A 14797-nucleotide genomic window follows, 5' to 3' on the forward strand; every position below is an offset into this window, starting at 1 on the left:
AGAGAGAGAGAGAGAGTGAGTGAGTGTGTGTTCAAAATATAGAGGGAAGAATAACAAAACTTATAGGAGGGAAAATTAAATTTGTGACATAAGAACATTACACATTACTGTAAAATAGCTAGAAAACATTTCAAAAATTGGTTACATACTAATGTGCTAAGACGCTTCAACAGATTCCAAAAAGTAGAATTTATGCATTTCACATATTTCAAACAACAAGCAGTAAACTGAAATTAGTAACATGTTTCTTTTTTTTTTTTTTTTAAATACCACTTGGAAATTTAAACATCCTTGCAATTAACTCAAGTCAAGAAGGAAATCAAAGTACAATTATAGTCAATTCATAAATGTCAACAACGAAAACTCTACATATCAACAACATATGGGCCACCATTCGGTGAACAGATGCCAGGCTGCGGACATATGTCTGAATTCTCACCAACCCACCCCTTAATTCTGACAGAAATGACCCAGGAAATAGGAAACTAAAGAAAATCTTGCACAGAGAAGTGAGATTTAAATGCTGGAAACAGAGAAATCTTACTTAGAAAAGTGCCAGATTGGATTCATATAAAGGAGGGTTCCTGGACTAATTTAAAAATATGTACTTTTATTTTTTAGAACAATTTTATATCTACAAAAACACTCCTGTAGACAGTAAGGATAATTTCTATACAGTATTACTCATCTCCCACCTAAACACATTTTTCTCTTTAACAAATGTGGTCCATTTGTTAAAACTAATGAGTCAACAGTGATACATGGTTATTAACTAAACTCTGAGGCTTGAATTAAGGTTCACTCTGTGTCCCACATTTCTATGCATGGGTTTTCACACGGGGTCTGTGTGCACCATTACAGGGTTAAATAACAAGTTCTGCCTGACCTAAAAATCCTCTGTGCATATGTGTTCTTACCTTCTGACAAATTCCTGGTAACCACTGACATTTTTAAAAACTACCCCATACTTTTTCTTTTGGAAAAGGTAACACAGTAGGAAGTACACAGGACTGGCCTTTCAGGATGCCTTTGTCCACTTAGCGTTATGCATGTAAGACTCTGCCACATCTTTCCATGGCCCTGCAGGGTGTTTCACCATTGGATACCGCTCCATTTTAAGCATGCACCACAGCCTGTTTATCCAATCAAATTTTGGAGAACCCTCTTGGTTATCTATAAACATTCTTGTGCAGATTTTTGTGCAAACCAAAACTGACAACCTTGTTGCAAAAATGCCTAAGATCACAGTGGCTAGGTTGTGTGATAAGATTATGCTCAGCTTTATAAGCATCTGCCCAATTGTCTTCCAAGGCAACTGTGCTGTTTTTATTTTAGGAAGGATCTACAGGGTGTTCAAGGTATCATTACTAGATTGGACTCATAGTGATCTGCCTGCTTACAGCCTCCCAAGAGCTGGGATTACAGGTGCACGCCACCACGCCCAGTCTCAATTGCTGTCTCAGCACGCCCCGGGGGTGGGGCCAGCATGGCAGGCCCAGGGATGGAACCAACTGACCCCTGTGCCTGCTTGCAGGTGGTTTAATCCGCTGAGCTATTTGGCTGGCCCATCTGTGCCATTTTGAAACCCAACCAACAATGTCTAGAGATTCCATTAACATGCATGCTCACCAGAAGTTGGTATTATTGGTCTTAAAGACATCTTAGGCATTATCTTATAGATGTGTGCTGATGTCTCGCTGAGAGATATAATTTTATACTTTTCTCTAGTCTTTAAGGACAAATTTAAAATAACTTATTTAAAATATTTGTCTACTTTGTCCAATGAATGGCATTCCTTAGTAATAATTGCTTTTCCTTTCACTTATTTTTTTCCTGTAAATTGGCCATATTCTTTTAGAAATCCCACATTTATATTGTTGAAAAGAGGTGGTTCTGGAATACAGTTTTAGTTCTCCAAGGTTTTTGATTATTGCTTTTTTTAAAGTTCTATTTTTGCTTTGTTTAATTGCTTTTCTGTACTAATTCTGTAAAATATGTGCCCTCTGTCCCTGTATGGCCAGTGAGCTTTCTACTCCATTAGCTTAGTGGGTACAAATTAAACAGATTTTTTAGATAATTTCTTTAAATTGACAAATAAAAATTTGTATATATTCATCACATACAACATGATGCTTTAAATACTGTGGAATGGCTAATTCAAGCTGTTTAACATATGTGTTGCCTTACAGGATTATTGTTAGATGCTTTTTCTGCATCTACACATTGGGCTATAAAGTTTTTAATCATTATTGATGTCATGGATTAATATTTACTGATTTTTAAAAAATATTTAGCCAGACAGGTGTACTTGGAATAAATGTCACTTGGGCAAGGGGTATAATTATTTTTACATGCTGCTGGATTTAATTTGATACTTGTCAAGGAGTTTTGCTATAATTCATAAAAGATATTGGCCCAAGTATTACCTTACATAATTATTTTTATAAATGGCAAGGATACGCAAAATCTACCCACTCAACAACTTTTAAGTATGCAAAATATTGTTGACTGAAGACAATTTTCTTGCATTTGTTTCCCTAGCTGAAAGGTGTCCTTTGGCTAAAATCTCCTCAATGTTTCCAATCTTCAGCTAGCGGCAACCACCATTTTAGTCTCTCTTCCTTTGGGCTTTACTTTGGAATCCGACCTATAATGGAGAGAGTTCAACTGCTGCCTTTGTGTGCCTGGTAATTTCACTTACTGTAAAACCCTTCAGTCTCATCCACACTGTGTTCAATGGCAGGGCTTCCTTATATAAGGGTGACTCTTATTTCATTGTGGGCATATAGTATGTTTCCATGTCCCTTTATCTATTTGTAGACACCCAGTATATGTCCATGTGTTAGCCATTGTGATAATACAATGACAACCGGAGTGCATATATTTCTTCGGCATATTTGTTTTGTATCTCTTCAATGTATGCCCTGGTGTGGTATTGCTGGATCACAAGGTAGTTGTACTTTTAATCTTTTGAGAAGCCTCCATCCTGTATTCCACAGTGGCTGCCCCATTTTACACATCCACTAACAGTGGTGAGGACTGTGTTTTCTCCATGCCCGTGACAGCACTTCCTATTTTGAGTTCTTTGATAATAGTCATTCCAACAAGTGTGATGTGACATTTCATTATAGTCTTAATTTACATTTACCTGATGATTAGTGATGTTGATCCTCTTCTCATTGACCTCATGGTCACCAGTAGGTCTTCTTTGGAGAAATGGCTATTCAAGACCTCTGCCTGTTGCTTAGATTGTTGTTAGCTGGCTGTATTAGCTAGCTTTATACTTCTGTAGTGAAATACTTGACAGTGGCTAACTTTATAAAAGAAAGAGGTTTATTTAACTCATAGCTTTATTTAAATTACAGTTCAACTAGGCCAGTGCAAGTGTAAGGTTTAGCTCTGGAAAGGGTTCTAGGGCTGATGCCCAATGGTGATGCATCTGAGGGAAGGATCGCATGTCCCATGGGAAACAGAGAGGTGGGCATGGCTAGGGTGCTCCTTTTATATAAATCTTTCATGGAAACTAAGGATTCACACAAGAACTACTTCCCATGGGATTGCCGTCCCCCCAAAAGCCCCAGGAATCTCTCACTAGCTGTACATTTTAAGCTTCCACCTCCAATATTTCCACTTTGAGTTTCAAGCATATAGCCACATGAATGTGTAGAAAACAACATAGGTAGACCTTGGAGCACACAACTAATTTTATCATCAAGGTACATTAGTGGGTCTGTCAGACCCAGGTTTATTGTTTAGAATATTTATATTGATGAATTATTAAGTTTAATGTAATGAGTTTTGTTATATTAAACAATGAATAAATAACAGGAAATACCACAAAAATATAGTATTGAGTTTTTAATATTTCTTATTTATAAAAAAACATCAAAATTTCCAACAGCAACTGGTTTGGGGGGATACAAAGTATATAAAAGAACATCAAGAAAAATTCCCATATGAAGTACAATAAAAATACTAATAGCTCTGTACAAAAATATAATCTTTACTTTGATTACTATGACTAAGATAGGCTGCACACATGATAACAGCATGTTCCATACACATGCATTGCTTACACTGAAAGCACATGTCTTTTGCTTTCTGTAGAACATACTTGATATCTCAGTGGTCTTGCTGCTTAGTCAGGAGGTTTATAAAAATTAATTAATTAATTAATTAATTAGATGTATTTAGTTCAGGGTCTATAAGGTCTCACTACACAGATCAGACTTTTGGCAAGCCTTCCTGTTTTAAGCCTCCCAAGTGCTGGAATTACAGGTGCACCACCACACCCAATCTCAATCGCCCTGTCTCAGTGTGCCCCAGGGGTGGGGCTGGCAGGGCAGGCTGGGGATCAAAGCCCCGGCCCCTGCGTCTGCCTAAGCAGGAGCTTTAATCCAATGACCTATCTGGCTGGCCCTAGGTGGCTCTTATTATATTACATAGTGTGTAGTTACCAGAAGGATAAAATATCAATAAAATAAATTATTAAATTCTTTATATTTATTGCACATTTAATATACACACCAACATTTTCATATCTACTGTGTATTTCATTACAAAATCTAAAACATAATATCAGGAATAAATTACTATATGTGTAGCAATTAAAATCCTAATTGAATTTTACCATAAAAATAGTTTGCTTTAACTGCTACACTCAAGGCAGTCTTCATATGTAACAATTGCATGTTGCATGTACACATCTCACTTAAACTGAGAGCGCATTTCTACCATTTCTTATGTGGCAATCTTGTCATCTCTCTTTTCTTCCTATTTTCTCAGGAGATTCCTACAACACGCAGTTAGCAGGGAAATAAGATGTCAGTAAAGCAAAATATCATATATGTAATGAGTACTTAGACTAGACATCACCATTTTCACACCAGCTATTTATTTGCTTACAAAACCTAAAAGATAACATCAAAAAGAAAAACCTATGTGACCTGCAGTGTAAACACGAACACAGTGCATCACAGAAATAAGCTTCACTTCAGCTGTCACACCCAAGGCAGTCCTCACACAGGACAACCACATGTGCCGTACAGAGAGGTATCGCTTACATTAATAGTACATGCATTTTGTTTTCCTGTACTTTCTTGAGGGTACAGTTAACATCTTTTATGTTTTCCTGTTGTTGTAGTAGCTCTTTGTGATGCTGCACCTGCCTGTTCACCTGTCAGCTCACCAGTGTGCTCCGCAATTTCTTTGCATAGTTCCCTGGACAGAAGCACTTTGCTTTTCCTCTGCTGAAAATGACCTCTTATGAGCTTCAGTCCCAATCTTCTAAGAAAAATCTCTCCATGATGTTTTGCACTTGTTATTTCCTTTGTAAAAATATAGAACTATTTAGGCCACATATGTTTAGGATTTAGTAAAACACAATGGTTGGCCAGTGCTTTGTGTTTCAAGTGACACCATATTGCTATATAACTAACCATCAAAGTTTACTGCACATTCAATTTTGTGGTTAAAAGTTTCCATCACAGGCTTCTGTTTTGTTGTGATTTCCCTATTAATATATTTATCGTGGTGAAATGTGGACATCAGCAATAACAGTTTGTTTTATTTCCCATATAAGGTACCAATGTTATATTTTCCTTAAATTTAAAGATTATGCTATCCATTTCTCTGTTTTGAAATTGGAATATTTCATTTTGAGTTTTTGCTTTGTTCCTGTGGATAGTTTCTGCCCTGGTCAACCTCTGTTCTGTTAGAAAATGTAACATCAGTTAGAAAAGAGTAAAACAGTTGTTGAATATCACTTTCCAAATAGTTTGGGAGATGGGAGCAACAGGTCTGTTCACAGCATCATTTGGTATTACTATATGATAAGAACCCAATGGCTGAGTTCTGGAGAAATGTCTAAACTGTAAGAATACTAAGTCTTTGCACCTATAAGAGCACAAAGTTTTATGCTATATTTTGATCCAGTACTTTTCCATAAGTCTTTTATATTCCTGTGATCACCATGAGAAATCTGTGCTAGGTACAGCAATCTTATGAATGCATTCGGTTCAGCTAGGGAGGTGTGGCAGCAAATACATTTTGAACATGGCTATTGGTACAAGCAGAATGTTTTACTTGCATTTCAGCTATTGAGCACTTCATAGCATTATGTAGCATTCTATCTGTTATAATTTCCAACATCGAACTACAGTGTTGGTATTCTGTCCAGTACATTATGCTCTTGGCAAGACCTTTGTTATATTTTCAGACCTACTTCTAACATTGGGTAGTTCCACTTGGTTGGATGGTCACTTTACATTTCAACTTGTCAAATATATATTCGTATTGCTGATTTTTTCATCATCTGCATCAAGAAGGTCTGCATTCCCTGTGACCACATAAGTCGATTCTTGCTCCAGTTTACTGTCGCAGGAACTTTGGCTCACACGGCCAATGTCACAGATACCAGCATCAGCCACTCACATCACTTTCCTTTTATGAAAGTATGTGTTTTACTGTAATGGATCAACCTCATCATCCGTGCATTAGTAAACTGATGATTCACTTCTGACCTCCTCCAATAGCTACAAATCTGTTTTTTTTTTTTTTTTTTTTTTTTTTTTTAATGTGCCATTATACTGAATTGGATTACTTCTACCAGAAAAATCAAAAGAAAACTTTCCACAAATCCTGGACTGGTGTAGTTCTATTGGACCCTCTGTAATCCTTGGGAAAACATATGCAAAACCACTTAGATGGAGCATAGGGTGGGTACAAACCCCACTTTGACACTGATACTTACACACACTCCTTGCCATTCATCATACTGAGTGGATAAACACACAGATGGCTTTCTGTATCCCTCAGGGAAAGGTATTGAGAGGCACAGCTGGCTGCTATAAAGCAAAAGTGCAAATAGTAGAAAAGCAAAGGAAGGATCTACTGGACACAGGCTTGTGTCTTGGCATATCCAAACCATTGTACTCATTGTGGAGTTGAGTGAGTTTCTTAATGATTTGGTACTTGTATCTTTATCAGATATATGTTTTGGAAATATATATCTCCCATTCCATGAGATATTTTCCTTCATTGTGCAGAAGGTTTTTTCAGACTGACATAAATCTCATTCAGCTATTTTTGCTTGTGTTACCTGTGTTTTTAAGTTTATATTAAAAAATTCCTTATGAACATTAATGTCATGAAGATCTGCCCTTATCTTCTCTTCTAACAGTTTTAGGATTTTACATTTTACTTTTAAGTCTTTAGTGCATTTTGAGCTGAATTTTGTAGGTAGTGTGAGAAAAGATAAAATTTCTTCTGGATGTGAATATACAGTTTTCTCCATGTCATTCATTGAAGAGAATATCCTTTACTTGTTGTATATTCTTAGAATCTCTGTTAAAAGTTTGTTGGCCATAAATATATATTTTTGTTTTGGAGTTTTTCCTTCCTTTCATTGGGCTATATGTCTGTTTTTATGCTAGTGCCCTGATATTTTGATTTTTGTGACTGTTAGTCATATATCAATTTGAATGGATTAAGAAACACGTAGCAGACTAATAGAGCTCACTTCTGGGTGAGTCAGTGGATAGTTCACAATAGCCCAACAAACTGAGATGGGAAACCTAGCCTCTTTGTAGGTGGCACCAACCAAAAGGCTTGTTGCCTGACTGAAGTAAAGAGGAGAGGGAGAAGAAAGTGTGCCCATTTGGAAGAACTCTAGTCTTCCTAGCAGGGGCACACGTTAATTATAACAGGTTTTTTGATGGAGTCTTTAGAGAGGTCCCTATATATAATATCATGTCATCTGTGAACAGTGTCTTCACCTATGATTTGGAAGTTAATTCTTTCTCCTGCATGCTTACTCTTTTCAGGTATTATATGGAATAAAAGGGGTATGAATGACATTTTTGTCTGTTTTTCAACTTAAAGGAAAAGCCTTCATATTGTCTCAAAGAATATAGTGTTAGATGTGACCTTGACAGATATAGATTTTATTGTGTTGAGATACTTTCATTTCATTTCATACCACCTCTTTGATCGTCTGGCTCCAGGTTTCCAGTTTCTTTAGCCTTCCAACACAGACTTACACCTGTAATCAGCCACTGAGCTTCTTGACCTTTGGTCTTGGACTGGTGCTTCATCATTTATTACTGTTGTCCCACAGCTTCCAACCTCCTGGGGTGGGATAATATTGGATTCTCTGGATCTCCAGTGTGTAAGAGGCCATTGTGAACTTTCCTGCCTCTGATCCTGTAAGGCCACTTAGTAAATCTCCCTGTATAATTAAAGCTTTGTTTTCTATTGATTCAGTTCCTCTAGGGAACCCTAGCCAATATAGTTTTTAAGGCTTTCTAGTGATTTTGAAATCAAGCAATGTGATGTCTCTAGCTTCTCTCCTTGCTTAGTATTGACTTAGATATTTGGGAATCTTTTCTGATTCTATATATATTTAAAGATTTGTTTCATTTCCATTAAAATATCATTGAAACTTTAGTGGGATTGAATCTGTACATTACTTTAAGTCATATTAAATTTTAATAATACTAATTTTAATCTATGAACATAGATATTTTCTAACTTATTTGAATGTTCTTTAATCAATGTTTTATATTTTTCAGTTTACAGACAGATACCATATCTGATACTTAACCACCTTGGTTAAGTTTATTTCTGTCTTTTATTAGGTGTTTTTTTTGTAACTATTATAAATAGGTTTGTTTTCTTGACTTGCTTGTAGGATACTATGTTATTAGCTTATAGAAATGATGTCGATATTTGTATTTTGATTTTATGACCTAAAAATTTACTGAACTCATTAATTCTAACAGGTTTTTTGATGGAGTCTTTAGAGAGGTCCCTATATATAATATCATGTCATCTGTGAACAGTGTCTTCACTTATGATTTGGAAGTTAATTCTTTCTCCTGCATGCTTACTCTTTTCAGGTATTATATGGAATAAAAGGGGTATGAATGACATTTTTGTCTGTTTTTCAACTTAAAGGAAAAGCCTTCATATTGTCTCAAAGAATATAGTGTTAGATGTGACCTTGACAGATATAGATTTTATTGTGTTGAGATACTTTCATTTCATACCTAATTTGCTTAATTTTTTTATTATGAGAAGATTTGAAACTTTGTCAGATTCTTCAAGTTTGATCAAGAATAATAGTGGTTTAACATTAGAAGGTGCAGACACAATTACAAACACAATCAGCCACCTTATCGTTGACAAATAGATCAAACCTTTTCACTGAAAGAAAGGTAGCCTCTTTAATAAATGGTACTGGAAAAACTGACATACCATATGCCAAAGACTAAACTTAGACCTATGTTATGAACTAAACTAAAACCAATATGATCAAAGATTAAAATATTGAAACAGAAACACTAAATATACTAGAGGAAAAAGTAGATAGAAACCTTGAAGACATAGGTGTAAGTAGTTTGTGAACAAAAAGCAAATGGCATGGAAGATACTTCAAAGAATCAATAATGATAATCTAATCTTTTTATAAAGTTTCTGCACATCAGAATATATCATCAACAGAGTAAAAAGAAAACCCATGAATTGGGAAGAATCTTAGCTGAGTATTCCTCAGACAAAGGACTTCTATCTAGAACATATAAAGAATTTAAAAAGTCAAGCTTTCCAAATTCAAAGTCCCAATCCAAAAATGGGCATCTGAGAAGAATATATACTTCTCAGGTGAAGAAAATCAAGTGGAAAATAAATATATGAAAAAAAAATCAACATCTTTGATCATTCAAGAAATGCAAATTAAAACAAGACTGAGATTCTACCTCATCCCAGAAAGAATGGCTATTACAAAGAAGTCAACAAATAACAAATGCTCCAAGAGTTGTGGCAAAAAGGAATCCTTTTCCACTTTTGTGGGAGTGTACACTGGTACAATCATTATGGAGATAAGTGTGTAGTTTCCTCAAAATCTAGGATTGGAGGGCCCATTTAATTTAGCTATTCCCTTTTTGGGTGTTTTTCCAAAAGAACTGAAAATGTTATACCATAGGAATATATGTGCACCCATGTTTATAGCAGTGCAATTTGCCTTTGTTAAATCTTGAAAACAACCCAAGTGCCCATAAGTTGAGGAATGGATAAAAAAGATGTGGTCTTTTTACACAACACAATATTACTCAGCTATAAAAAAGACAAACTCAAGGCTTTAATCAGTAAATGGATATAACTAGAGGATATACTCATAAGTGAAATAAATCAGACTCGTATGTGCAAAAATCATATTTTTTCAGTAGTGTAAGAACCTGAAAGAGTAAATAAAATCTAAAAAAATACAATAGATACTATGAAAAGGAAAGGACCTGCTCAAAGAGAAGGAACAACTGGGATGAGGAAAAGGACAGAAGAAAGAAGGAAGAGAAAAAAGATACATTTATGTATATATGCAGGATAGTTTACATAATTGTACTGTTATTTTTGCTGGTCTTGTAAGGAAAAGCTAATGTTTAATTTTTTTCACCTCCTTTTCAATTTCTTATAACTTTTTTCTTTACCAATTTTATATGATTACATTTGGTAATCTAAACAACTAATTTGAAGACATTATGCAACATAAAAATTGTTGAATTCCTATTATTTTATTTAGCGAAATTTTGTATCATTTCAAATAATTTTTTACTAATTTTGTCCTCTTAAAAATATCAGTTTAGAACTTTCCCTGTGCTCTTTGAGGGTAGACACAGTTCTGAGAATATACTTGTTTTCAAGAGTCTCAGGGACAAGACAGTGATTTTTAAGATCCTCTTGAACACCCATTACCTAGCTTATGTTTTTAAGACTTAATCTATTTTCTTTTTCAGCAGTTACCCAATAACTCAAGCATCTGTGAAGTTAATCAATCACCTATAATTACTTTTGACAAATGCCTAGAGGATAAAAGTTATCACAGTAGGAAGCTTCTAAATAAGGTAAAACGCAAAGAGCCCTGCAAATGAGATAGTCCTAGGAAACGCCAGACATGTGGAACCATGGCAGCTTCCCAAGAACAGGGCTTTGAAAGCACTCAAGCCCTAATCAGTTTTCTCTAGTGGCTGCTGGGTGACTGTTTTTTTTTTTTTTTAACCATGAATGAAAGCTGTTAATCTTCAAGGCTACCACAAAGCTGGATACTAAAGAGTGACACAGTCACAACCCCAAAACCTCATTCCTCCCCTGAAATGCAGCCACTGTCTTGAGTGTGTGCTTCTCCAATGGCTGCATGCCTTTGTTTAACTTCCAGAGTACTAAACTTTTGAATTTGGTAATTTTATAAGCTCTATTGCTATTTTTGAGGAGAAATTATTAGTTTTTTTTCCTTACTATCTTGCTTTGTTATGACACCAAGATATATTTTACATGTAATATTCTCTTAATATTAATATGAATATAGTTAGAATGTTACTACTATGAGAATTTCTGGAGCAACAAGTCATTTTAAAGTTGATAAGTAGAGGAAAAATAAGTGATAATATGTTTTGAACAGTGTAGAGATATGTGTGATTGATTGCCGGTCTTTAACATGTCCTCAACAATCCTTGCCTCCTAATGTTAGGCTCGCTTGTGGTTCTTTGCTCCCATACTGAATCAGCACCAACTTGTGCAAGTAGAAGTGTAACACAGAGGTGAGGCCATGTGATTTCCGAAGCTTCACTGGAAAGCACATTGCCACTTCTGCCTCTGTCAAGTGGATGGGCTCATCCTGGAGCAGCCAGATGAGATGTTGCAAGGATGAAAGAGTACTGGAGAAGTCCTTGTGAAGGGGGACTGTCCTGGAAGCACCCGACACCACACCGGCCTGTGAGCGACTCATTCTGGAAGGACTGTGGCACCAGGAAACATCCATTCAAACCTATGCTAAGCCTTTATCTGACCTTCCAAAACCTTTATCCTGCAGCCCATTAGACTGTACCTAAATCTTTGACTAATAGAAACTGAGATGATAAAGCTTATTGTTTTAAGCCATTGTGCTTTGCCATAATTTTTGTCTCAGTAATTAATTACTAAAAGAGTAAGCAACTGAAAACATTTATCTACAAAGAAGTACTTATCCTAAAGAAGAAATTGAAATAGGTTTTAAAAAATTACCCCTGAGGAAGTATGATCTCCCCTAGTGCTGGGGCTCTTCCATACCTGCTGTACATTCCAGATTATGGTTAAAGCAAAATAAATAAGTAACTATTTTATACCCATTACCTGAATAATGGAATAACTCTATTACTAAGGTCCCAAAATGACACAACAGATGAAAATCATAACCTCATTTATGAATACAGAGCTTGAGGGGGCTGGGGAGATGGCTCAATGGAATAAGTGTTTGCCTGGCAAGCACAGGGCCTGCATTCCATCCCCGCTTACACACACACACACACACACACACACACACACCAAGTCTTGGGGCTGGGGAAATGGCTCAGTAGAATAAGCACTTCCCTGGCAAGTGCAAGGGCCTGAGTTCAATCCCTGGTTCCGAAAAAAAATAAAAATAAATAAAAAAGAATACAGAGCTTAAACAATGCTACTAAAAAGTGGAATTTAGGAGGGCTTTTTAGAGAGGAATCTAGCAGAGATGCATGATACAGTTCCACAGCTACAATAATTCAGATGTGAATTACAGGCATCAGAACAGAAGTATATTAATGTAAAAATCATTTTAAGATGTTAGAAGCAGCACATCAGTCCCGATGCCAGTTCTTAAGTGATCCATTCTTTCATGTGCAGTTGAGTTGTCTTTATTTGTATTAGGCATGCTTATGCTGCATGAAGGATACAAACATATGGTATACATGCTATATTTTAAATCAATTCTACATATTTTTATATAGGTGCTGTAACTGATGTATGTTGTAGCTTATTGATAGGCACAGCATAAATTTCTATAGTCTAAAAAACAGATATTAGCAAACTCAGAAAATAGTATCTCCATCATAAAATAATTGAGAAGACATAATAATAGGCTTAGAGAAGAAATTGAAATGTCAATAGATATTTGAAAAAGTGTAGTTTAAATGGTAATTAAATAGTCGATATTTATTTTGTAGCATATTGTTGAAGTTTTTGTTGTCATTATTTAAAGAATGACATTAGGTTTACTTGAGAGGTAAATGGTAAATATAGCTGACAATTTTTCTGGTGATTATTTAGCCTTACTATGTCAACAGTTTTAATATTGACCAAGAAATTCTACTTGTTGATTGAAATATGAGTGCCTTTCATTCTTATAATTGCTTATCTGTATTTTTAATATGCATGTAGTATTTTTAGAAAAATTACATAACATTAAATTATAAAATTAGGGGGCCAGATAGCTCAGCAGATTAAAGTCCCTGCTTAGGCAGACGTAAGGACTGGGGTTCGATCCCCAGCATGCCTCACTGGCTCCGCCCCTGGGGCAAGCTGAGCCGATGACTGAGACTGGGCACAGTGGAGTGTGCCTGTAATCCCAGCGTTTGGGAGGCTGAAAACAGGAGGATCACTATGAGTCCGACCTATGTTGTGAGACACTGTAGATCTTGTACTAAATACAATTAAAAAATGAAAAAAAAAATTACATTAAAAATCTTATAAATGTTCCTTGTCCTTTCACATAGGAGAAAATGATAATTTCTTTCCTAGGAGAGCTGGTTGTATTTTCCTTGGGTGTCAGTTTGTCTCACAGTGCGTAATGATACATTGTGTCACCTTGAGAAGTTTAAAAGTTTAACTAAGCAACTCAGCAGGGTAATAGGGTCCTTACTTTATAAACATCCTCATCTTGCCAGGGCAGGGAGATGGTGTGCGTGCTACACTTATGCTAGGGCTTGGGAGGCTGCTTACAATATAAGGAAGAAAAAATAGCTTGCTTTCTTTCCATTTTTCTCTTGCTGCTTTTTCTGTCTTCAGCTTTGCCCCTGTGCTGTGCCACCATGCCTGGAACTAGTCGAGTATGGCCTGAAACTTTTATAAACTGAGAGCTAAATAAACCTTTCCTTCCTTAATTCTGGGCATCAAGTATTTTGATACTCAGCAACGTGAGAGAATTAGCCAAGACTCCATGTTTAGTAGATGCACTTACCTGCAAATAGCGAACCACTCGGCAGACCAGGTCAGGAGCCAGGAAGTCTCCAGTGAATCGCCAAATAATGTCTGTCAAGATATTGACCAGACCGGTGAAAGTGTCTAGCAAAAAAAAAATATAGCTCTTAGTTTTAGTGTCTCAGATTTGTGGCTTTTTTTGCATTAGAGGTGAATTTCTAGGGAGATTTTTTTTTCTCTTGGTTTATACAAGGGCACTGAGGAAAAAAGGAAGGACGAGAAGGCAGGAGGCCCTTGGCTTTCATTATTGGAGCTTGCTGACCACTCAGATAAAACCACATAGGAAGGATTTCAACAGTGATTGCGGGGAAGAACACTAATCACTGAACTAATCATTTAAGTCACACAATAGTTCAGGGGGTCTAGACCTGTACCAAAGCAAACACTGAGTACCAGAAGGCGGCTGTGCTGATAAAAGTAAATTTACCTTACCTTTGGCAACCCTTCAACATTATTCTCTCACATCTTTCATTCTACCATTTAAGCCTCTTACCTCCGTTCCCCAGATGCCAGTGTTTTCGTCTCTTTTCTAATTTCAACATCTGTCCTTGGAAAAAATGAAACACAGTCTCTACTAATTTAATTAAGCTATTTGGTTGAACTAGTGCATAGGGAAACTGAAAGTAAGGCCAGGAATGTTGATCTGTGTGCAGTTTACAATCAGTTCTTCTTCTTCTTCTTCTTCTTCTTCTTCTTCTTCTTCTTCTTCTTCTTCTTCTTCTTCTTCTTCTTCTTCTTCTTCTTCTTCTTTTCTTCT

At 36.0% G+C, this 14797-nt stretch overlaps 1 protein-coding gene across 2 annotated transcripts in view; it reads right to left on the reverse strand.

Moving 5' to 3' along the window:
- Window positions 1-14797, reverse strand: part of Npsr1 (neuropeptide S receptor 1) — a 186099-nt gene that overhangs the window by 30995 nt on the left and 140307 nt on the right. The window contains exon 3 of one of the 2 annotated variants that reach the window (XM_004636568.3): window positions 14021-14124. The exons of the other annotated variant lie outside the window; for it this stretch is intronic. Coding sequence (XP_004636625.1) covers window positions 14021-14124 — 104 coding nt within the window. The remainder of the gene's footprint in view (window positions 1-14020; window positions 14125-14797) is intronic. 2 annotated transcript variants of the gene reach the window in all.

This window comes from Octodon degus, unplaced genomic scaffold (assembly GCF_000260255.1).
Source record: "Octodon degus isolate 3935 unplaced genomic scaffold, OctDeg1.0 scaffold00081, whole genome shotgun sequence".
NCBI lineage: Eukaryota > Metazoa > Chordata > Mammalia > Rodentia > Octodontidae > Octodon > Octodon degus.